Source organism: Agelaius tricolor, unplaced genomic scaffold (genome assembly GCF_023055355.1).
Source record: "Agelaius tricolor isolate 1412-34295 unplaced genomic scaffold, bAgeTri1.0.p SCAF_62, whole genome shotgun sequence".
NCBI lineage: Eukaryota > Metazoa > Chordata > Aves > Passeriformes > Icteridae > Agelaius > Agelaius tricolor.
In genome coordinates, this window is record NW_027269322.1 from 1,062,226 (window position 1) to 1,085,192 (window position 22,967).

Genomic DNA, 22,967 nt, shown 5'->3' on the forward strand with positions numbered 1-22,967 from the left:
CTGAATTAAGAAAATTGGTTGATCAGCTGAATTTTGAATATTGTGCTATCTCAGTTGGCTTGGATGTCATGTGTCCTATGCACTTTTTTCCAGAACCCTTAAAAGCAGAGAAGTAAATTGATCATCTTGATTTAACTTAATTTTTATACAATATCCAGTACATGACGAGGAATGCTTTTGTGATACTTCTTTGTATTTATTTGCTACACAAATTGAAATACAAAATCCTAAAAGAACTTTTCTCTTTGAACTGAAGAACAGATTTAGTTCAGGGGTCATATTCAAGCATTATGTGAAAATACTGAATCTCTCCGTGCTTTCTGTATGCAAAACATTGGCTGTTAGTTATGCTTTCCACAGTTTTCAGGGGTTCCTGGATGTAGTGAACCCTGGCATCTGGAGAGGATAGCCACTCAGTGTTATCAGGAGGCAGACAAAAGCATTAACATCAATCATTTCCATCTACAAAGTCTGTCTAAAAATGCTGCTTGAGTCAGCCTGTGCCTAATTTCATCCTAGTAGGTAGTTTCAAATCTGAGAAAAAATCAGAGATATTGCATTAAAATACTAAAAGTTTCACAGAAAATAATTAATTCCTTTTACTCAATTAAGTTCCGGCTTTATTGAAAAGCAAATATTTGGCTCACAGTTGAAAAAGGTAAAGTGGTAAAAGAGCTTTCTACTCATATAATTGAAAGATTTGAATCCTTTTTGGAAAGAAGGAGGTGAAAAAAACCCCAATAAAACACTAAGAAGCTTTAAAGTTGTGGGCAGCACTTCCATACTGCTGTTTCCATAATCAAGTTGGAATGTGGCTGAAATATCTATTTTTGTAAAAGGAAAGAAAAATGCACCATGTTATGAGAGTATTCCTCTTTTTGATTAAACCCCTTGACTGTGCTTACAGATAAGTTTTCCACTTTTTTTATGTGTTTTTTCTGGCTGCACCATCTGTCTTAGCTTTAGTATCAGGATGTTCTTTTTGTATCTTTTAATGTGTTCTTACAACTGGGAGTAGATTTCTCTGAAATAGTTTTTGTTTGCATTGCGACTGCCAAAAATTTACATATTTTCTTTCCTTCAACCTTTCCCTGTAGGTGCAGGAACCTGACGTTTCCTGAGAGTCTTCCCGAGGTCAGCATTGTGTTCATTTTTGTTAACGAGGCACTCTCGGTGATCCTGCGCTCCATCCACTCAGCCATCGACCGCACTCCTGCTCACCTGCTCAAGGAGATCATCCTCGTGGATGACAACAGTAACAATGGTAAGAGCTTTCCTGCTTCCCCCTCCCTGCCCTGAGGCTGCATCATTCGAGAGAAACCTTGAGTTCTGCCTCTTGCTCATCCTTCTGGCCTTTCAGATCTTATGGGTGGGTTTTCTCCCTTCTTCATCCTATACTCTTGCTGGGCTGTTTTGAACTCTGCACAAGTGGGGTATGTTTAAAAGTGTGTACAAAAGAAGCAATGTTGGAGGTGTCTGGTCTGGGGACTTCTGCTGCTCACAGTGACCCCAAGATGTGTTAGAAAGTCTCTTTTTCCAGCCAGGTGGTCAAAGAAGGAGTCAGAGCTCTTCAGTTCTCATTCTCAAGGTTGTTTATTGTTTCTTATCTATAAAATTCTTTCTCTGACCTGCCAAGGTCCGTTCAGCAGGTCAGACAGAGGCACACTGACTGCTCTCAGGGCGGTGTTATCTTTTTATCCTAAGAACTACATATGCAATGTTTACAGTTACTTCCCAATACCTATCACCCATGTTAGACAGTGAGCTCTTCTCTAAACCAATCTAAAAGTGCCAACATCACAGCAGAAGATGAAGGCCAAGAAGAAGAGGAAGAAGAAGGAGAAAGGCTGGACACACCCAGATTCCTCCATTTTGCCCCCTGAACCCCCATTCTAAAAACCCCAAAAAATCTATTTTTCACCCCGTGACAAACTATTATTCTACTTAGACTTTCATGGCTTGCAGATCCTCATATAAGGTTGGTAATTTTTTCCATGGGTCATAATCAAAGTCACAGGTGTCTTGGGCTCTGTGCCAGGGTCTCTGAGCCCCCTGGCAGGGGTTCTGGCAATCCCAGACAGCCAGAGGGATGTCCTGAATTCTGACAGTCTGGTAGGCAGAGTTTTGAATGTAGCAATAGATTAGACCTAGCAAGTTTTACTCTTAGTGCATCAGAGTGTTTTTCAAGCTCATATGGTTTCTGCACTTCTACTTCCACTGTATGATTCCACATGTGTACCCTCTGTTGTGCATAAAATGCCTTTCTGTGTTTCTTAGACTTCTCCTTCAGATTTCCAGTTCTCCTCTCCTCACTTGCAGCACTTACCTTGCTGCTTCTCTGCTGTCTGTACTCAGATGTTGCTGTCCATGGTGTGAAGGATTGCACTGCCCATCTCTGATGGTTCAGTGCTTGCCAGGGTATTTGTCAGTGAGGCCATGCTGGGCACTATTTGCAAGTCTTATTTTCTAGGAACTTTAGTGATGAAATTTTAATAAGCACAGAATGCTGAACTTAAAGAAAAATTCTGCTGTGCTGGGGGGGGTTAATTCTGAACTGCTAAAATACAAGGAGAATCTGAACTTATCTTGTTGAAGGAAAAAGCTGAACAAAGGTCTTCTCTTATCCTTGCCATCACAACTGCTGTTATCTGGCTATATCCCTGTAGCTTAATCCTGTGACTTGCTGCTGATCACAAATGTGTCTCAGATTTGTACAGAGAAGAAACTTAATGGGAAGCAAGTAAGTTCCCCACCATAGGCTATGCACATCATTATATCCTCTTCTGCTGACTATGAATGAAACAAAAACTGCAATCCTGACTATTCAAAGTACACACAAAATACAACAACTTGGTGTAGGCCTATGCCCTAAGTTTTGTCTTTTCCCTCGTGCAACACCCAGCAATTTGATAGAAAGAACACAATATTGAAACACAGCTTTGACTGGTGGACTTGGCTGTGATTGTGTGAATCCACTCCAGCCCCTTTCAAATGGCAACTCAAAGAATGTGAGTAGCTGCCCGTGCTGCAGGGCCTGAGGTCTCTGGACATTGATAAACTGGCCACAAAGCAGACATAAAAGGAGAAAAATAGTCTGGTGGAGAAAAGGTGTCTTCTAGAGTTTGACTCTGATGTTGTATGGTTTACTGGCAGTTATTGCAGTGCGCAGATTGCAGAGCAATGTCAGAAGTAAGTACCAGTGTTTCTGAGAGCCTGGCCTCACTGTGATGAGCTCACTAACAAACACTCTTTGCACTGTGCTCTACAGACTTGTCCAAATTATTATTTTTCATTATTTCATACCTGAAATAGAACAGAAATCACAGGAACTACTTTATCTTTCAGGAAAACCTGTCCAATCGCATTTTTTTGTTATTACTGTACTGTATAATATTTTTATGATTTGCTGTGCCTTTTATTTAGGCTTGCCTTTCTTACACTCCAGTGCCTTAAATCCTTGGGTTCCTGGCCCCAAGCAGGGAGACAGAAATTGAGAGGAAGGTAACCTTTGGTTTGGCTGCCTTGGCTTAGTGTTACATGCCATTTTATACAAAATCATACTGTGCAGAGCTATAGTTAGTCTCACAGAAAAATTCAGTCCTCTACAGGATTTTATGCTACTCCTCTAACCCTTTCTCTGGCATCTCTTCCCTGCAGTATTAAATTAGATTTCTACAGTCCTCTTTATCCCATAATGTATGCTGAAGACCTGGTAATAGGCATATATTTGGAGCTGATGGATGTTTGGAATGGGAGAGATTGTAAAGATGATTTATGGGCTTTCCTACTATTAGTTTAAATCTTGAAATATTTATTTTAAAACTTACTTTTCCTTTTACAGTATTCTGTTTTCCATTTTTTCCTCCCTTCTAGCATTGCTGAGATGAATCCTTTATATTTAGTGTCATTCTGCGTTTTTGTTAGTAGCTCTTTAGCTTGCGAATGTTGCTGCTTGTAAGATAAGTGGGTTACTCTGGGTTTCCCTGTAATGTTACCTGAGGGGGCAAACACTTGGTCTGTGTTTGCAGTGGGCTCCAGCTCTGCTTCTCACAGGGATCTGTCAGAATCCTAATTATAAGTGGTATTTTTACTCTGTAGCATTCGCCAGGGATGGCAGCTTCTCTTAACTTGATGCAAGATTTCTTTTTGTGGTGCCACAGCCATGGGCTTCACAGGCAGGAAATATCACACTGTGGAAAGTGAATAGAAAGAAAAAGTGAGACCAGAGTCCAAATGGGCATGTTTTAATGAATCCCAAATTTCTGTAGACCTGTATTTTGGAAAAGAGCAGTGCAAGAACTAGATGGGTTTTTTAAAAACTCCAGAAGGCTGATTTCAGAAACCATTAATTCAAGTATAGGACCAAAGTCTGTACATTTGTATTGACCAATATGTGCTGTAGCATTTTATTTCATGTACTTCAAGGGATGTCAAGCAAATTATCTATGGCTTTCCCTAAAGTTTTTCAAGTTCCCAATTATGCTTCAGGAGACCTCAATTAATCTCTCTGTGAAGTTTCTCTTTTTTAAAATAAGTGTTTGGAGTTAGAAAACTGTGAAAAGGCCAATGTGTGCCATTTCAAAGTAGAAAATAGCTTTTGTAGGTCCTAAAATTTTGATTCTTTATTTAATAAAGCTGTTTGCATGGCTTAATGTGTGTATTTCACCATACCTTCTTTTCTGGTGGAATTCTGATGGAGATTGCTCTGCGTTGTTTCATATATGCTGATAGGTACATTAGTAATAGAATTTAATTTAATTGAAGGATAAAAAAGGCACATTTCAGTAACTACATGTGTCTTGTATAATGTCAACAGAAGTTTCATTAAAACAAGTAAAGTATCAGTGTTGTTTATTTGTGTCTCATTTGGGTCTTAGTCATGTTGGTGACTAAGTAACTGCACAGATTTCAGGTGTTTTAGGTGTTAGATCAAAATATATCTCATTCTCCTCAGTAGTGCTGTTTGCTTTGCAGAGATAAGGTACATATGAGTTTACAATTTGGCAATATATATATATTTTTTTTTACTTCAAAAGCAGCAGAATTTTATTTTTATTTTCAGAGAAGACGCTTAAAAAAATTGACCACACCCATGACTGCTGGTGGTTAATTAGACCTCAGAAACATATTTAGAAGCATTGCCTGAGCTGTAAACTACTGGCATTTGTGCTTTATTTCCCCTGGTTTGTGGCATCCTGCCCTCTGGGGACAGGGTGGTGACCTTCTGTGCCACTGGAGCCCTGGTTTGGGTTTTGAGTACCACTGCATTACAAAGTACATCTTGAAGGTATTTTCAGATGATTTGAAATCTCTCTAAAAAAGGTGGTTGTTAGCCATGATGAGTTCAGCTCCGTGGGGAGGCAGTGTGCATTAGTGTGTCCAGAGCGTGCCTTGCAAAATTTCATACTATGGCAGTAATTATCATGCTCTAGGACATTTTTATTTCACATTACAGTTAATAATATTGCAGTAGAGGCTCAGATTTTGCAAGGTTCCTTCCTTTTCCTTGAAGCATTACTTATGAATTAAATATTCCTACATGTTCAGTGTAATAATTCTCATTTTGTCCTGAGATTTCCATGAATACAGCTATTGAACTGCAGTAATAATGCTGGATATCAAAGGATGTAAATTTTATGTCTTGCAGTGTTGAGAATTAGCACAGACTGGTACAAAGTGGGTCAGGTGCAGCCATATCACCTGTGAGAGGCTGTCCTCAAAACACTGACTGAGAAGAAACTTTTCAAAAAGTATCCAGAGCTTTTCATTAAAAAGTTATATTTCTGTGGTAATTCTTAAGAGATATTTGGGAATAGAAGATTGTGTGATTTTTTTTCCTTTACACAATCAGTGATGAACTCAAGACTACAGTTCAGATGCATGCTTGATTTCATAGCACAGCCTAGTTTGAAGATGGCTCACTTAGAGATCATACAGCTATGAAAAACCTGTTGGTAGCAATCTCCTGGGGAAAACCTTTGGTCTTGCTTTCTCTCTGTTTGGATTCTTGTTCTTCCCTTACCTGAATGTTGGGAAAGTGCCAAGACAAACAGAAACATCTGAAACCAAGGAAACAGGCCAGGTTTATCCAAACCTGCATTCAATATTGGGCTGTGGTTTATGCATGGGGAAGGCTTTACTTTATCTGCCTGGATTGATTCTCTGCATTAGTTAATGACCTTGTTGCTGAAATCATTATTGCACATCTTTACAGAAGCAAGCTCTCAGAAGGGTTGACAGGGGATTGACATGAAAAGAGGGCTGTGCAGTGCTGGTTAAGAATCAAATGCTAAAAAGCATATATTTATGTATAGAGCAGGAAATCTCTTCCTGTTGTGGATTTGAGAAAAAAATTGGCTGTTGTTATAAACTGTGCATTTTACTTTAGTAACGTTTAGGGCTGCAACTTGAATTAATGAACGCAATTCTTTGAGCATATGTCTGCTGCTACATGTTGTGTGCTGCTGCTGGGACTGCAGTGAGGTGTGCCAGCTTCTGTGGATGCATCTGGAAGGACAGAAGAAGGAAATAACCCGAGGGAAACCCTTGTCCTCTGGCCATCTGTTCCAGTTGCCACCAGAAGTTAGAGCATAATGTTCTTCTTATCCATGTCCTGGCCATGCAGTTCAGAATTCTGATGGGAAAAAATAGGAACTACTAATGTAAATAGACTGTGAGACTTTTGTGAGGACGCTGGGTCATGAAGATGATGTCCTGGACTGGCTGTGGACTGTTGTCTCCTCTTACTTGTCAGTCCTTGTGACAATGAATTTGATTCCCACTTTAAAGGGGCGAGGTTGTAGAGTAGGATATCAAAATGAAGTGTGAAACAGAGAAGAGAAGCACACTGCTGATAAATAAGGCCATTTGTCCCAATTATTCTGTCCCCTGTGTGGTTTTTTTTTTTTTGGTTTTTTTTGTGTATTGGTTGGTTGGTTTAGGGTGGGTTTGGTTTTGTTTTGTTTTAAATTTTGTTTGTGTTTTTGTTTGGTTTTTGGGAGGTGGTTTTTTTGTTGTTGGTTTTTTGGTTTTTTTTTTTTGTGACTCTTCACACCTTTTTCTCCTCCTGTGTTAACTCATTCTTCTATTCATCCAGGGTGGTCTTGTTCCTTGGTCTTTATTGTCTCAGCCACTTTCCTTGGACTCCTTCTACCCTGGCAGTCTGCTCTTTTTGAATGCTTACTTCCTCACTCCCAATCCCTACAACTCATCCTTCTTTGTGAGCTTGTGTCCTTCAGGTGGGGTCTCCATTTTGCATGTTCTCAAATTCCAGGGTACCTGTGCCTCTTACAATTTCCTCCATCCCAGTATTTACTGCAGTTTCTCACAAACTGCATTCCTCCATCTCCCCCATCTCACCATTTAGTTTTCCCTTGCTTTTAGCTGCAGTAATTAAACTGCTGCCTGAGTCATCCCTCCCTGCTTTCCTCCACCCCCAGTAACAGTCTGTTCCTTCCTTTTTGGGGCATATTTTTATCATTTCCTGCTTTCTTCCTTTCTCTGTCCATTGCCTCCTTTTCATACGTGTTTTTCCATTTTCTTTTGCTTTCCTTTAAGAACAATTATGAAGTATACTTTTCGTGCAGCTTTCCTAACTCCCCCATGCCTGAACTTCATAGTCCATCAGATTCCAGGACTCACATTCCATCCCATGAGGGACCAGGGATAGCATCCCTTTCTGGAGGCAAGGCTCTGGGTTTGTGTCCTTGTCATTATAGCTGTGTGAAAGCTGTCTGATAAGCAGCATGGAGTTTTATGTTGGGAACCATCAGAGTCTCCTTCCTTTATAACTCCAGTGGAAGGTCCTTAGCCTTCCTTTTCTGGGCAATTAGGAGAGTGTGAGACCATTTGCCTCTGTGGAAGCTCTGTGTGCTCCAAAGGTGGCAGTGACCAAGTGGCCTTTCAGCAGAACAGTTATTTTAATCATCATAGTTCAGCCTGTTGGTATGGCTGGACAAGCAACATTTCAGTGTGTATGCCAGCTGATAGCAGAACCACTGTCCACATCAAGGGGCAGCTGTGCAGGGCAGAGCTTTTATTGCAGGCTCCTGACATCAGGCTTTATGACTCAAGCATTCAGATAATGCTAGGAATTGAATATTCCCTAGCCAACAGGGGCCAAAGTTAATGTATGGTCATCTTTTCTTTTATTCCATCTGTGAGGTAATTTAGCCTGCCCAGTCCTGATCACTTGCAGTGTAGCAGTCTGATGAATACCTTTTCCTGTGGCTGATTCAGCACACAAAGTCTAAGAGGACTGGCCTCGTTTTCTGGTGGCTCTGTTTTACCTTGAATCCCAGTGTGCCAGTCCATGCTGCACTTCTCTTCCCCATCTTCTGTGTCCTTTGAATGACAAGTGCTGCAATGCACTGTCAGGGTGTTCTTATCCTTCATCCCCATGCCTGTCCTGCCACCCTCTCATGACACAGCCCTTAATGTGGGCATACTCATGTGTGCCCTCATGTTCCTGCTCATAGCAAAGCCTGAAACAGATTAATAAGTTCCAGTTCCTGTTTCTAGGGGATGATAAATAGCTGCACGCTGGCCCTTTGGGGTATTCTAGAAGAATTATTTGGGTCAACTAACAGAAAATAGCATCACCTGTGTCATGTGTGATTCAGAAGCCTAATGTGACCACATTAAAGGCTGCAGTCACATTCACTGAGAACAGGCTTGGTTTAAGCTCTGCTGGTGGTGATGAGGAATTCACCCTGTGTGCCTTGGAAGTGCTCTGGGCTGCTGGCATCCTGACTCTGAGGATGCCAGCACATAAATACTGCCTTGGTGCACTTCTCAGTACCATCCCTGTGATTTTAGCCTCAAAATTAATTTCTAGAGAGCTCTGAGAAATTGCTTGGTTGAAAATCCTTTTTCTTTCCCCATTTTTCCCCCTTCTCACATTTGTCAGATTATTTTGCCTTCAAAAATGCTTGAATGGTTTCTGTTGATAATGTTCTCAAGCACATGTCACTAAATTCAAGTAGCAGCCACAGGTATAGATTTGGTGCAGTGGAAAACACTCATGAGAGAAGTGTCAATATCTGTTGATGTCAGTAAGATACTGTGCTTTGATCAGATTATTTCCTTTTGATGTCTTTGCCCATGGAGTCTTCAACAGAGATTGTATTTGAGATATTCTAGTAATGTAAGCTCTTATGAGCCTGAATGACTTCTTAAAGGATTTCTTTCTCTTTCCTTATCAAAAGAATGGCACTTATAATTGAAAGAGTTTGACAGGGTGTGGGGAAAATACTCTGTAATGTTAGACAAAGGAGTTAAAGGATTTTGTCCTACTTAAAGTTAAGAAATGAAAATTGCCTTTTAAATGAACTTCATTAAGATTTACCTTTTCTTCTCAACCCAAGCATACTTTTCTTAAAAAGAAAAATGAATAAAAAGATAACTTTCACAGAATCAATGCTGAATTCTTAACTTTAAGTAGTGGTAACACTTCCTTCCAGAGCTGATAATTTCAAACCCTTCAATTTCTTTGTGATAGAACCTCAAAATTCTTGATGTGCTGAAGGATTCAAGACATGATAAGAGATTTGCCTGAAGAAGTATTTAAGAGTGTTCAAGCATATCACTAAATGATAAAAATCAGTTAGCAAAATATATTAATAAATTACAGATTAATCTTTGGTCACCACAGAAAGGCATATTTATAGGCATTGCTAGATACTTTAAAGGCATTGTGGAACCTACTCTTAAGTCTAAAGTTCAAGTACAGAACATTTTAACAAAGGATATGTGAATTCTAAAAGAACTAAAACAATTAATGTTGGCTTTTCTTTTGGCCTGTTTTTCTGTAGATATGTTTGGCATTGAGTTCTTTAAAAGTGTTCTCAAAGTACATTCAATGGCCAAATTTTAAATTACTTGACTCCACTTGCTCACTGTTAGTGATTTCTGGGGATGTTACTGAAATGGTGTTCCTTCCTTTCACCCTGGAAAAGCAACCTATTTAAAGGAGTGTGCTTCAACTAGCAGCCTGGGAAAACTTTGGGGAAGCTCAGTTTAAAACTTTATGGAAAATGTGATGAATGTGAAAAAAAAGCTAAAACTTTCATTTTTGATGACGGAATAACAAGGGAAAAATGAGGAATTAGGGGTTAGACTCTGAGAGAGTGAGAATTCCCGCTTGTTTTTCCTCACCTGGTTTATTTGGAAAAAAAGGTTTTGTTTTCATTGGGCCTCTGTGACCAGAGTTGTTGTCATCACCACTTAGTGGAACTCTGTTGTGAGAGTCTGGGAGTGCATGAGTTGGTATGGATGGAGATACAGGTTATATGCTGAAAATATAAATACCTTTCATGTTCTTTTTGATTTTCACAAGTGTCTAGAGTCTGTTAGATTTTGGGTAAGTTCTGCAGCCAATTTCCTACACAACTGGGCAAATCTTACTCTCCTGGCTGTCTGACTGGGGACCTGTGGACCTGTGTGGAGCTGAATTCTTCTGCCACATCCCTATGGCATTTTGCAATGGAGTTTGTGAATAAAATGATGGTTTTATTTTTATTTTCTTCTTATTAGTTTCCTTTCAAGTGTAATCTGAGAGTAATGGTAGATGCTTTTTGGTACCAACTCAAAGGACAAATTGTCTTTCATTAAATTTAAAGGGGTTTGTCTGCACTGCAGTGTGAACTTTCAACTGAGTAATTCAGAATCATGATGAATGCTAAATAACATGGCAGCATGAATCATTGTTGTTTTTGTTTGGCAGCAGGGAAAACCTTGATGGAATTGCTAAGTGCTTTCAGTTTTCTCCAGATAGCTCAGTGTTGGCTGCTGCATTGTTCCTTTGCTCCTCACTGACACATTCCTTTGGCCAAGTGCCTGTCTAATCATTGTTTAATGTTTCAAAAGCTGCTACCTTCTATTTGAAGCAATCTTTTCAAGCAGTACAAATACCAGCAGATTTGCATACAGTAGAAATAGAAATAATTGGAAAAATAAAGTAAAAAAAAAACGAAATGAGATGTTAAGAGCATTAATGTTTTATGAAGGTGAAAAAAAAATCTGCATAGCTATTCAAATTATGGTGAAATTTAAGGAAGCCTATAGATATTTCTGTGGCTAAATAGATGATCTATCAGTCTTACAGGCTATGAAATAATTATTTCTCCCGACCTATTGCTCCTAATCTCAAGCTTTGCTCATGTACACGAAGTGGAAGGAGACCAACAAGGTCTTCTAAAATGAGAAACAAGTTGCAACTCATTTGCCAGCGAATAAACAAGTTGACAACTTGTCTGCCAGCCAATAAACAATGATTTCTGGTTTTTATTACCATGAAAGACTGCAGTGTCAGTACTTGAAAAATGTATTCACATTCCCAAGTCAAATAAGTGACTGTGATTCCCTGCCTTCCAGTGGTATTATTACGGTACAGGCAGCAAGTTTGAAACATCTCCCCGTGGTCTGCTTCTATATGAAATGTCTAGTATTACATTTCAGTGATATTTGTGCACTTGAAACTTCTTTGTTGGTAGTTCATAGGCTTTGACAACCAGTTTGGAGCATGCAAGTGAAACTGAGTAGCACTGGGTCTAGTTTTCTCTCATCGGGTATCTCTGTTTCCAAAGAAACGGGTTTTTTTCTCTTTACCAATTTCCCCCCCACACAAATTGATAAAATGCAGGGAATATTGAGGCAAAAGTTGTGTGACTGTGTGTATGGTTAATATCTCACAAAGATATTAACCATACAAAGGCAAAATGTATTCCACAATTAGCTTTAATTTTTATAATGCTATTTGTGTTGTACAGTGCTCTGTAAAAGGGCAGGAACTGAATGAAGCTGTGCCATGACAACCTCTGGAATACCTTGTGTCCAAGAGGGAGACCTGCTAGACTCTGAAGGTTCCTGTTCTTCTAGGAATAAATCTTATGGCATCCGAGCTTAGAGCAATAATCCAGTATGTGAAAATGGACTTTAGGAAAGCTTTTCACCAGAAAAATTCAGCTATAGCATAGCCAAGAAAAAAAAAAAAAAAAAAGGTAGGTTGGTTAAAAGAAAGGGAGACTTTTTTTTTGACTGAGAAGCAAGGACTTTGTGCAGAATTCCCTTCTCCTGGGGAGCCCAAAGACTGACTAAGAGCAACAGAAATAGTCAAGGTTATTTTGCCTTTTTTTTTTTAATTTTTTTTAATTGTCTAGATCTGCACACTGCTAGAGCTATCTGAAGTAAGCAGCATCTAACATCTGACTTTGGAAATTTTCATTTAGTGTGTCTCCATGCTTCAGCAATTACATCTCCCAGAGGAGAACATCACAAAATAATGAAGTTAGAGGAAACCTCAATGGCTTGTTAAAAGGAGCATCATCACATGTGGTCACAGAATGATCATATAGATCATAGGAAGAGAATTTCAGATTAAATAAGAGAATTTGTACTATAGTTTTACCTTACAAGCCTGAAAAGATCAGTTGTACACAGTGATACAGAAGTACTTTACAGGTTGCCTGATACTCAGTTGACCCTGAGCAGTATTTTATGTAACTCCAACTAAACTTTCACTGATCTACTCTTCTTCTGAAATCTGAGTAAATGCCTCTATAACTGTATGCCCCAGTAGGAGCTCTGGGAAGAGTTTGATAGCAGGGAATGTTGGTAGTTCATATCCCTGAAAACACACTGAGCATGGGAACTGCTGGGTGTTTCTCTCTCAGATGGAAACAGAGCAGCCTGGAGCACTCTGCAAAGCTTCAGACATCATGTGGGCAGGAGGACTTATGCATGAGCCAGATCAGTAAATCCAGTGCAAAGCAGTCAAAATTACTGCTTTACTGCATGCTGTAGAATGGGATTTTTGGTTGGTTTTGCAGATGTGTGCAGTGATAGTCCCTGAGGTGAGAAAGGAGCAATAATTTTAGTGTTCAAGCTTCCATCACAGACAGCTCTTGGTGCTGGTGTGCTGCCTTTCTCAAATGATGCTGAGATTAAACTAAGCATGATACTAAATCTAAAGAAGATTAGATACACAAAAGCTTTCAGTTGAAAATTGTTTTTGAAAACAAAAGGGGAAAAAAGGGGGCTTTTCAACTAAAAAGTTTTAGGGTTTTTTTTTAGTTTTATTTTTTCTTTAACTTTTTTTATCCTTATGTCAGTACTCCATCCTTACCAAATGTCTAAAGCTTTTAAGTTTTATTTCTAATTTGTGGACCAATCTTGAAAGGTGCTGACTCCTAGGACTTAATTTTTCATTAATACGCTCTTTTTTGTGACATGGGAAAATATTATCCATAAAGTTGTATGATTAGTCCAGAGAGGGTTACCACCAAATGAAGGAAATCCAATCCTTCAGTGGTGTTAGGTCAGCTCACATAGCCCATCTCCTCAAATTAGAAGTGGTTCATCACTGAAAGAGAGTGTTGTCTTCCCAAATGGAGGTAACTGGAACCTCTGTGATCCTGTCAGCTCTCACCAGAAGTTTCAGCTCCTTGGAGCACCCATCTGAGAGCCAATGGAGCCTACCAGGAAGAGGATTGCAAAACTAAGCCTGAGTCACTTCCAGAGGTCTGTAGTTCATACTGCAAGCTCTGCACAGGTTAGACATCGCCAATATTTGTTCTTTTTACCTCTCTCTCAATAACACACAAAAATTAGGAAGTCAGGGGTCTTTTAAAATATCTAAAATGAAAAACCTTAGAGAAGGTGAATTAATATAATGGTGTGTTAAACTAACCATCATTTTATGGCTGAACTTGAAACGCTGAGAGAAATTACTTAGGTGCAGTAAAATGGCAAAAAAAAAGGGGGGTCTAATCAGCTTTCCTTATAATGGAAAGTACCCTAGAAAAATATGCCTGTTGCTTCAGAGTATATCAAACTGAGTTTAATCAGCTGTGCATTACTGCATAATAGCTCAATCAGCTTCAGGTCAGCAAGAAAGAAAGTAGAGGAATTTTTTTGTAGAATTATAAAAGAAGATGCATGTTCAATAGTTTGCTTGACTTCCTGGGTTTGGATTATCAAAGTTATCAAAGTAACATGAAAAACAGCAGTGGATGATTTATCTAGCTCAGGATCTTATGCATCAAGACTTGGCTCTGATAGATGACAAAGCATATTTCAAAAAGTGCATGAATTTTTATGGTGTTCCACAGTGTTGTGTGCACCCTGTAGCTTAGAGTTCGTATAGAATATTTTCTAGAAAATTCTAAATTCTCTGGATGGACTCTGCTCCACTGCTATTCTGGCTGTCTTTCCCCATCCTAATAGAGCAGTAGTGGGGTGATTCATTCAATGTAGAACAGTGATCACTTAGCTTATACCAGATACAACCTGAGTTAGCAAATCTGTTAGATATCTTAACTGAAATAAAATCCACCTCTCTGCTGGAGGTGGATTTTATTTCAGTTAAGTTTCCACACTCAGAAACTTTTAATCACAGCAGGTTTGTCTGGTTATCAGATCCAGGCTTTCTGCAGGTTTAACTTCCCCTACCAGCCCATCTCCAGTTGAATTAAGTGGATTTCTGATTCTGGTCATTTTTAAAGGTTTATATCAGTGTGAAACTGCATTTCTGTCTGTGCACTACATACTCATTCCACAAGGAATTCCTGTGATTTATATAAATAGCTATGGCAGGGTAAATGTGTTTCCTCTGCCTTTGTACTATATTTTTAAAGCATGATGCCATGTGCAGTTACCTGTGTAATCAGTTACTTGTTCAGTGGTTTCCTGTCTGATAAAGACCTATAAAACTACCAGTAAATATAAAATAAATATGTTTCTATTTTTTAATGGGTCCTTTTAGAAATGGAAGGTTATTCTCTGTGAGTTTTGCATAATTTGATTAAAGATGCTGTTGGAATTGAGGAGTAAACTGCCTGCATCATCCTATTACCAGCAGAACCAGTGTTGACTAAGCTTCAGCCCAGAAACTCAGTAGCATCCCTAAAGGGGATTAACTAGTGACATGAATTATAGAGAATAAATAGCCAGTTTTGAAGGGAGTAGTGAACAGATCTTTGGCCTGTCACTGTAGGTACTGTACAGTAATCCTGAGAGTACCTGCATAGGTGCCTGACAGTTCCACATCTTTTTGGTAGGATGAAGCACCACCAATGCCCTGTCTGGCATTCTTCTGGAAAAAAAAAATAGTCAGATTTCTCTGTAAACGTTCTGCAAGATGTACTTGAACACAATGCTGATTCCAGCTGTTTCATCTCCCCCAGGAGACAAAACTTTGTTTGTGTGAGTGAAGCGCACAGAAGTGCCTGCTGAACCGGACCAGGAGTGCTAGGGCTGGACCTGCTTGGAATGGGTGAGCCTTCCCAGCACAGGCAGGAGTGACAGCAGGCTGGTGGTGGGGCCATGCAGGATGATTCTGCCTTTCCCTGTAGGAAATAAATGCCTCTCCAATGTATACCAAGTCACAGCTCCACTGGGGAAGACTTGAGGAATTATTTGGCTTGCTCAGGTCTGTCCCTGGCATCTGATTCCAGGTTTCTCAATGTGTTTACTTGGCATTTCTTTCAGTAGGCTCTTTTGCTAATATGCTGTTACTGGCACAGATGCTAAAATGGAAACAAGTCTGGTCAAGAAAATCTCACTTAAAATTTAGTCCCCTTTTTAAAAGTATCTAATCCTCAGAACTGTTCTGTTTCATGCATTATGGACCGAACATAAAAAATACACAACTGGCTAATAATGAAGCCAGTTGTGTATTTTTTAAGCCTGATTACTAGTGTGATTTGTGTTACTTTGTAAGCTCCCACAGGGAAACAGGGAAGTATTCCTTGATTTAGGTGCTATTCAGCAATTAGATGCACAATGGATCCCATCCTCCTTGATGGGATTACATTCAGTAAAATTATTTGTATCATATGGTGGGATTACATTCAGTGAAATTATTTGTATCATATAGTACCAGAATTCAAGAACAATGGCTTCAATCTCTTGTCTTCCATAAAGAGAGTAATAATTCATCACAGATTGGATATACACATGAAAAAAAAAGTTTAAAATCCAGGGAACTGTATGTACTGTGACAACTGTCTGGAATATTTATTAGGCAAGTTACAAATTGCTGTCATCTTATTATTCCTTTTAACATCGAGAATACATTAAATAACCAAATTAATTTCTTTCTGAAGGGAGTTCAGTGCAAATCACAAGACAATTGTAGACTTTTTGTCTTAGATGGTAGATGAGTTTCATTCTTAATCAGCTGACTTCAGTAAATTTTGATTTTATTTTTTTTAAGTGCTGTAAAATACTTTTCCTTGAATCAGTTGTGTCCTTGGTGGGATTTGATATATTTGATGTTTTTCTAGTTTGGCTTTTAAGACTTAAATTACTTATTTTTCCTTCTTTTATTGAAATCGATAGCTTTATATTCTAACACCTTCCCTGTATTCCTCCTGCAAATTTGTATTTGAAGTGTTTTTTTCTCAAACTAGTTCCCTGCTCTTTTTTTGAATGTCTTCAAGTGATTTGGCAGTGAGCAAATTTGGACGGCTTTTCCGTGTTCTGTATGAAAGCTAGTTTTTAAATGTTACTGATGACTGTGTAGGGTTTAGAGCCAGCTCTGAGTCTTGCCAAATCCTTGAAGCTATCATCCCCTCCAGGCTGCTGCTGTGACTATCCAGCATTGCTCCTGGGAGGATTCTCTTGCAGCTTGGTGATGGGAGATAGTGTTATCTGTCATTCCATTTCCCCTGTCCCAGGGGCATCCAGAAATACCAGCTTGAAAAGCAAAGTTGCTACAATGAATTTGCCATCAGAAATATGTTAATATTTAAGAATGTTCAAAGGGGCTTGTTACTCAAGAGTAGCTCTTGGTCTTGAGATTTATGAGGAAAAGGTATTCTTGTCCTTTAGTGGAGAGTTGCAGAATGAGTTTTAGGTCTTTTATGCCAGCTTTATGGTTTTATGGCTTATGGCTCTTGTAAGTGGTTAACCTGAAGAAAGTTATTTTTATGGTTTCAAATGCAAACTTAATCACTGTAGGTTTGGGGTTTGTGCTTTTTAACTGTGTCAGACAACAGACTTAGGTATACTGTTAATATATATGTCTTTATAGTGTGCTTCATTTGATCCATCTATAAGGAGCATGGGACAGTATTTGCTGAGTATTTGCTGAGTAAAAGGAGATAAGACAAACTTCTGTCAGGATTAATTGTAACAAATTTCTCTTTGTGTTGGGGCAAGAAGAAAGACCAGATGATCTCTCAAAATCCATTTAGTGCTGCAGTCTGATGGTATATTTGTCTAACAATTTTTGGTCTTCTTAACAGAAGAGCACAAAGGTGAAGTTCATAAACATTCATTGCTTAGTCATCATGTGGATTTTCAGGCAGGGATTTCATATTCAAAGAAACCTCTTGTAGTTTCTGACCTGCCTTAAAAACATTTCAGAAGCTGTTGTTCCTGTTACAGGGAAGGTGGCAGAGTTGCAACCAGCAGTAGAAACTTCTCTCTGTATTTCGTAGGTTTATTTTCATTTTAATGTAAATAATTTCTGACCTCACCATTTTGTGAGGCCTGGACAAATATGAAAAAATTAATTCTCTGAAAGCCCTTAACAGTCCTGTGAATGTTCTTCTGCCAATAGGCAGAGCTGGAGATACCTTTGGTATCTCTCATGTTGTAATATTCAAAGTATTTGGTCACCATTGACTATGTCCACGTGAAAAAATGTTTTTGAGATGTACTTTTAAATAGAGATCTCTATTTATGAAAGAAAAGCCATCAGGCTCTGCAATCTGTTTGAATTATGTATGGAGAATTCACATAAAAAGGCTCACAGCTTGTTCTTTGCATAACAGCCTGTGGTGCGTAGGATCACCAGATTCCTTCACATTAATGCTTCCTCATTTCCATCTGCAAACAAGTAATTGTAAAGCTCAATTTCTTTATCAAACTGTTGCTGTTGGAAGACTTGTGACACAGAACAGCTTCAGCTTGATTGGTATTTATTAACTGTTGTTCCATAGATTTAAAGCGGAAGTGTTTTATAACTTTATTTAGTCACTGGTAGGCAGAGTTTCATAAACAGTGAAACAGACTCTGTCCCATTATTTCACAACTGGTGAGCTCGTTTGTTAAACTGGATGCTGTAGTGTTTAGTCTCTGCAACTCTGTGAAAATCAGGAAACTTCTACTCAATGACCTAAGGAAGGGCCATGAAGTGAAGCTTCAGACATCTGTTTCAAAAACCTTGACCTTGCAGTGTCAGAAAATTGTGCTTAGTTTCTTGGCAGGGTTTCATTTTACCTAGGAAATTGAAAAAATATTGTTATCAAAATCAGATTCTGTAAAATTATGACTGAATGTTGCAAGCTCACAGAAGGGCCAAATCAGTCACATCCCAGTTCCTGTATTGCCCTCAAACCATTTACTCCGTGTTGTGATTTCTGTTCTGTGTCTGCCTGTTTATTTTATCAGAAGATAGGTGTACATCACAAGAAATGAATGTGTCCTTTCCAAAGCAGATGTGAACTCTGTCACAGTCACAGCGTGTCTGAGGTGAGAAGTGACCCCTGGAGACCTTCTGGTCCCATCCACCTATTCAAAGCTGGGTCAGCTAGAACAAGTCACCCAAGACCACATCCAGTTAGCTTTCAAAATCTCCAACCTTAGTAATATCTTTCTTACAGTAGTTAAAAAGGTTTGAGGTGACTGAAAATTTAAGCCAGAAATACAAGTTTAAAACTTTAAAAAGTGTTGACTGCATTTTGGCATGTAAACATAATCACTTTTGATTTATGAGCGCAGCTGGGCCTCACTGACTGTATTTATTTAATTCAGATGCTGAATAGCTCTCACCAAAGCTGCTCTTGTCATCTTAATTCATAGAATTATTTCTGATGGCCAGATGCTAAGGAGTTGTAAAAGTGCCTTCTCTTCAACAGTTAAAAGGATTGAGCTCCAGAGCAACCTCTCATATGACTAAAAGACTGTGGTTATTAAAATGCAGATTCAAAGAGAATAGATAGTAGAATTTTAAGAATGCCATATTGGCATTGAACTGCAGTTGCAGAACAGCAGACCTGAGGTAACTGTGCATGAACTGGCTCAGGGGGTTTGGTACCATGGCCCAGTGAGCTCAGCCAAGCTGCTCCTGATCCCATGGCCCAGTGAGCTCAGCCAAGCTGCTCCTGATCCCATGGCCCAGTGAGCTCAGCCAGGCTGCTCCTGATCCCATGGCCCAGTGAGCTCAGCCAGGCTGCTCCTGATCCCATGGCCCAGTGAGCTCAGCCAGGCTGCTCCTGATCCCATGGCCCAGTGAGCTCAGCCAGGCTGCTCCTGATCCCATGGCCCAGTGAGCTCAGCCAAGCTGCTCCTGATCCCATGGCCCAGTGAGCTCAGCCAAGCTGCTCCTGATCCCATGGCCCAAGGAGCTCAGCCAAGCTGCTTCCAGAGCTGGAAGTGACACATCTGCACAGTGCTACACGTGCTGGGAGCTGCCGTGGCTCTGTCCTCACAGGATGTCTTCACTTGCTGAGTGGCAAATCCCAGTCATGTATGCCTGATAACACTGAGATCATGGATATATTATAGGCTTTCAGAGAGAGAGTTCTAATGGTAGTGGGTCATGCAGTAGTGAAACACAAAGTGTTCATGAAGAGGATGAAATGACTGGATTTTACTGAGGAGAATGGCAGGATTTCAGTGAAAAACCTTCAAGAGGTGTTCCCTGCTTCTCCTGCTGGTTTTGTGTGGTGGTGTTTGAGGGTCCCCAGGATGAGGGAAGAGAATCTTGACTCCATGTTTCAGAAGGCTGATTTATTATTTTATTATATATTATATTAAAAGAAAATTATATACTAAAACTACACTAAAGAAAGAGAAAGGAGACATCAGAAGGTTAGAAAGGAATGAATAATAGAATCTTGTGACTGACCAGGGAGTCTGACACAGCTGGACCATGATTGGTCATCAAGTAAAAAGAATTCACATGAGACCAATCAAACATGCACCTGTTGGTGAGGAACCTTCAAACCACATTCCAAGCAATCAGATAATTATTGTTTACATTTTGTTTCTGAGGCCTCTCAGCTTGTCAGGAGAAAAATCCTAGCGAAAGGATTTTCATAAAATATGTCAGTGACAGTTTTGTTCATTACAGTGCAAGTCAAACCCATGGGATCAATGGGTTCCAAAACCAAAGTAGCTGATGGGTGGAGAAAAATAAGGCATTGTTTCATAAGGACAGGTGTTATGTGTGGACACAGCCAAGAGGAAATGGAGATATAGCTCATCCAACTACTCATGAATTTTACATACGTTTGATCCCAGCTGGTTCTGGAGGGATTTGTGAGTGCTAGTGCATATCAAATATCAGGTCCATTTCACGTCATTAGGGAAGGATAGTCTTGATGAGAGCAAAAGAATGGGGGAGATGAATTCATTAGGGAATGGTCACATGAAAACAGTGGTGGTGTGGTTTAGTATTGAAGGGACATGCATGCTTATGAGTTTTATCCAGGGATAACTAGTACCATGCTCCCTAATTAATGTCTTTAGATTGACTCCCTCTCTGCTAAGATACGAGTGATACGGTTTTTGTTTATCCACCTGAAGGGATTAAATAAGGCATGTACAAGATGAACAAATCTTTATTAGGATTTGATACAAAAAACCTTTTCTCAAACATGATTGCAGCACAACAATTTTAATTAGTTTTCACAAATGCTTCCAATTAACACATACCATGTTAGCTTTTCAGCTACCAAGAAGATTCACTCACAGAGCAAATAAAAAAAGCTTTTTTATAAGCTTTCATGCACAGCTTAGCAAAAAGACTGAAAATAATTTCTTGTTAGAAGCTGATAGTCTTTCTGCTTTTCATAAAGTTATTTGCTTTTGCTGTAGGTTTGAGCTTTTTGTTCTTCTGGATGGTAATAAAAAAACAGAGAAAAGAAAAAAACCTTACCTGCCATGTTTTTCAAAGAGATGTTAGGAAACCAACTGCTTCTGATTTGTCTGTGGTGAAAGACAGGAACATTGACTAGTCTCCGGTTTGTAGTATTTGAACTGTGACCACTTTTTATTTGCATCTTCAGGCATTTTGTCATATGCTTATGGCATTTACTGGAGTTACTTATTTTCCTGATTTGAGTTCCCTAATTGGAATTGTAGCATATGGTTCAGTTCTTCACATTATCTGCTATCGTAGCTCAGGTAGCAAACCATGCCAGTTCCTTTGACAACAGCTTTACAAGCAGCTCTTCGGAGGAATCTTTAAACCTCTCAGGTAGAAATACTGTGCAGAATGCAAGTGGCTGCATTTGATTTTTTGTTTATGTCAAGCTCCTCTGTGGATAATGCTGGATTATCTATGTGGTACTGCTATGAAACCAAAAAGTTAGTGCTTAACATGATTTATTCAAATAATGTTAATTAGTCTTGTTTCCATGAGCAGAACCTTGATTTAAGCATACTGGATCATATATACAGAAGATATAAGGAAGAAATTAATTACACTTTGTTTAGGCCACTTAACACTCTCAGTGTCTGTAGGATTGCTGTGTTTGCTGTGTAGGGTACAATTTACACATTTTTAACGTTACCTAGAGCAGGTTCAGAAAAAGGGGGTGATGTGAGAGCGTTGGAGTTGGTGGAGCCACATGCCTCAAGAAGCTTCTTGATATTGCTGTGTACAGGAATAAATGCTGCTCAGGATTTTTAAGGTTTGGATATTAATTATAACTCTGAGTTTAATACCCATAGAAGCCACCTCCTCCTGTGACATAAGAATAGAGCTGTATAAACCCTCTGAGGTTAACTGAGATGAATGCTATGTAGGAAAATGAGATCATTACCCAGTCCAAAGTTGTTTTCAATGTAACATATTGCAGTATGCAGACAAGGCAGAGATTTAATGCTCATAGATGGAGGCAATTGAATTGTGGAATTCCATTACAAATTTAGCTGTTCAGGGAGCGTTCTTTTGAAGATGCTAAAGGGTTTAAATCTGAGAAGTCAGGCATTACCTATTCTGAAAAATGTGGATACACTGCAAATCAAACTGCAAATCATTGCAAATAAAATCCAGTGCAAGGAAATTAGCCATTATCTGTGCAAAATCATTATTCACAGTGAAAGGTCAAACAGGATACTGGAAGAATTGAATAGGAGGTAGTTTCAAGCCTTTGGATATCTATAATAAATGGAGTCTGGTAGGTTTTCTGCAAAGATACAGACTACATCACAGCTGGCTGAATGCGATACAGGTAGTACTTAATGCTAACAGTCCTTCATAGAAAGATGTCCTGGAAATGTATTTCTCCCTGGTGGATTGGGTGCTGTATTGCTGTTGCTGTGTGGATTGTGTTATTCTGCAAGCAGCCATTGAAAGGAGAAGATAATAGCAGGTCATACACAACATGATCACTGGTAGCCAAGAAATCAATCTTTCTGGCTTGGAATATGGACAGAACAGTTTGCATCTGATGTCTAGGAATTGTCTGGTACAGTAAGAGTCATTCAGTCAAAATAAAAAACTACCAAATGTAACTCTACATTTGGGCAAGGTTAAAAAAAAGAAAAAGGCACTGTGAAATAGTGTTATTGCTGTCCTGACCCTTGAGAATACTTTCATAGTATAATCAGGTTTTGTGCATGCTGGTTTGCTCCCAGGGAAGGGATTGTATGCAACACATACAAAGTTAGATTATAATATCTGTTATCAAGTAAGATTTTAATAAAAATCAACATGGTATGCAAGGCTAAGTCCTATTTATTCCTATAAATAAATCAAAACCTTTTAGTGCTCTGTGTAATTCTTTTAAATAACTATTTAACAGTGCATATTACTTGGTATTGTTTACTTGGACCTGTTTTGAGTAAAGAATTGGATTCCACAGGTCTCCTTCCAGCAAGTATTTGGTGATGGCTTTGTTTCCTTTTCCTTTTACAGTCCTGTTCTCAGAGAGAGGCTTGATCCAGAGAGGAATATTAGCAGCTCTGTTTCATCCAGTTCTAACTGAGTATTTGCATATTCCATTTCTAAT

The 22,967-nt window shown here is 39.1% G+C and overlaps 1 protein-coding gene across 2 annotated transcripts in view; it reads left to right on the top strand.

The window, feature by feature from the left end:
- The window catches only part of GALNT18 (polypeptide N-acetylgalactosaminyltransferase 18), a 232,945-nt gene that overhangs the window by 112,778 nt on the left and 97,200 nt on the right, over positions 1–22,967 (top strand). For both annotated transcript variants that reach the window (XM_071456589.1, XM_071456590.1), the window contains exon 4: positions 1,098–1,264. In XM_071456589.1, the coding sequence (XP_071312690.1) occupies positions 1,098–1,264 (167 nt within the window). The remainder of the gene's footprint in view (positions 1–1,097; positions 1,265–22,967) is intronic.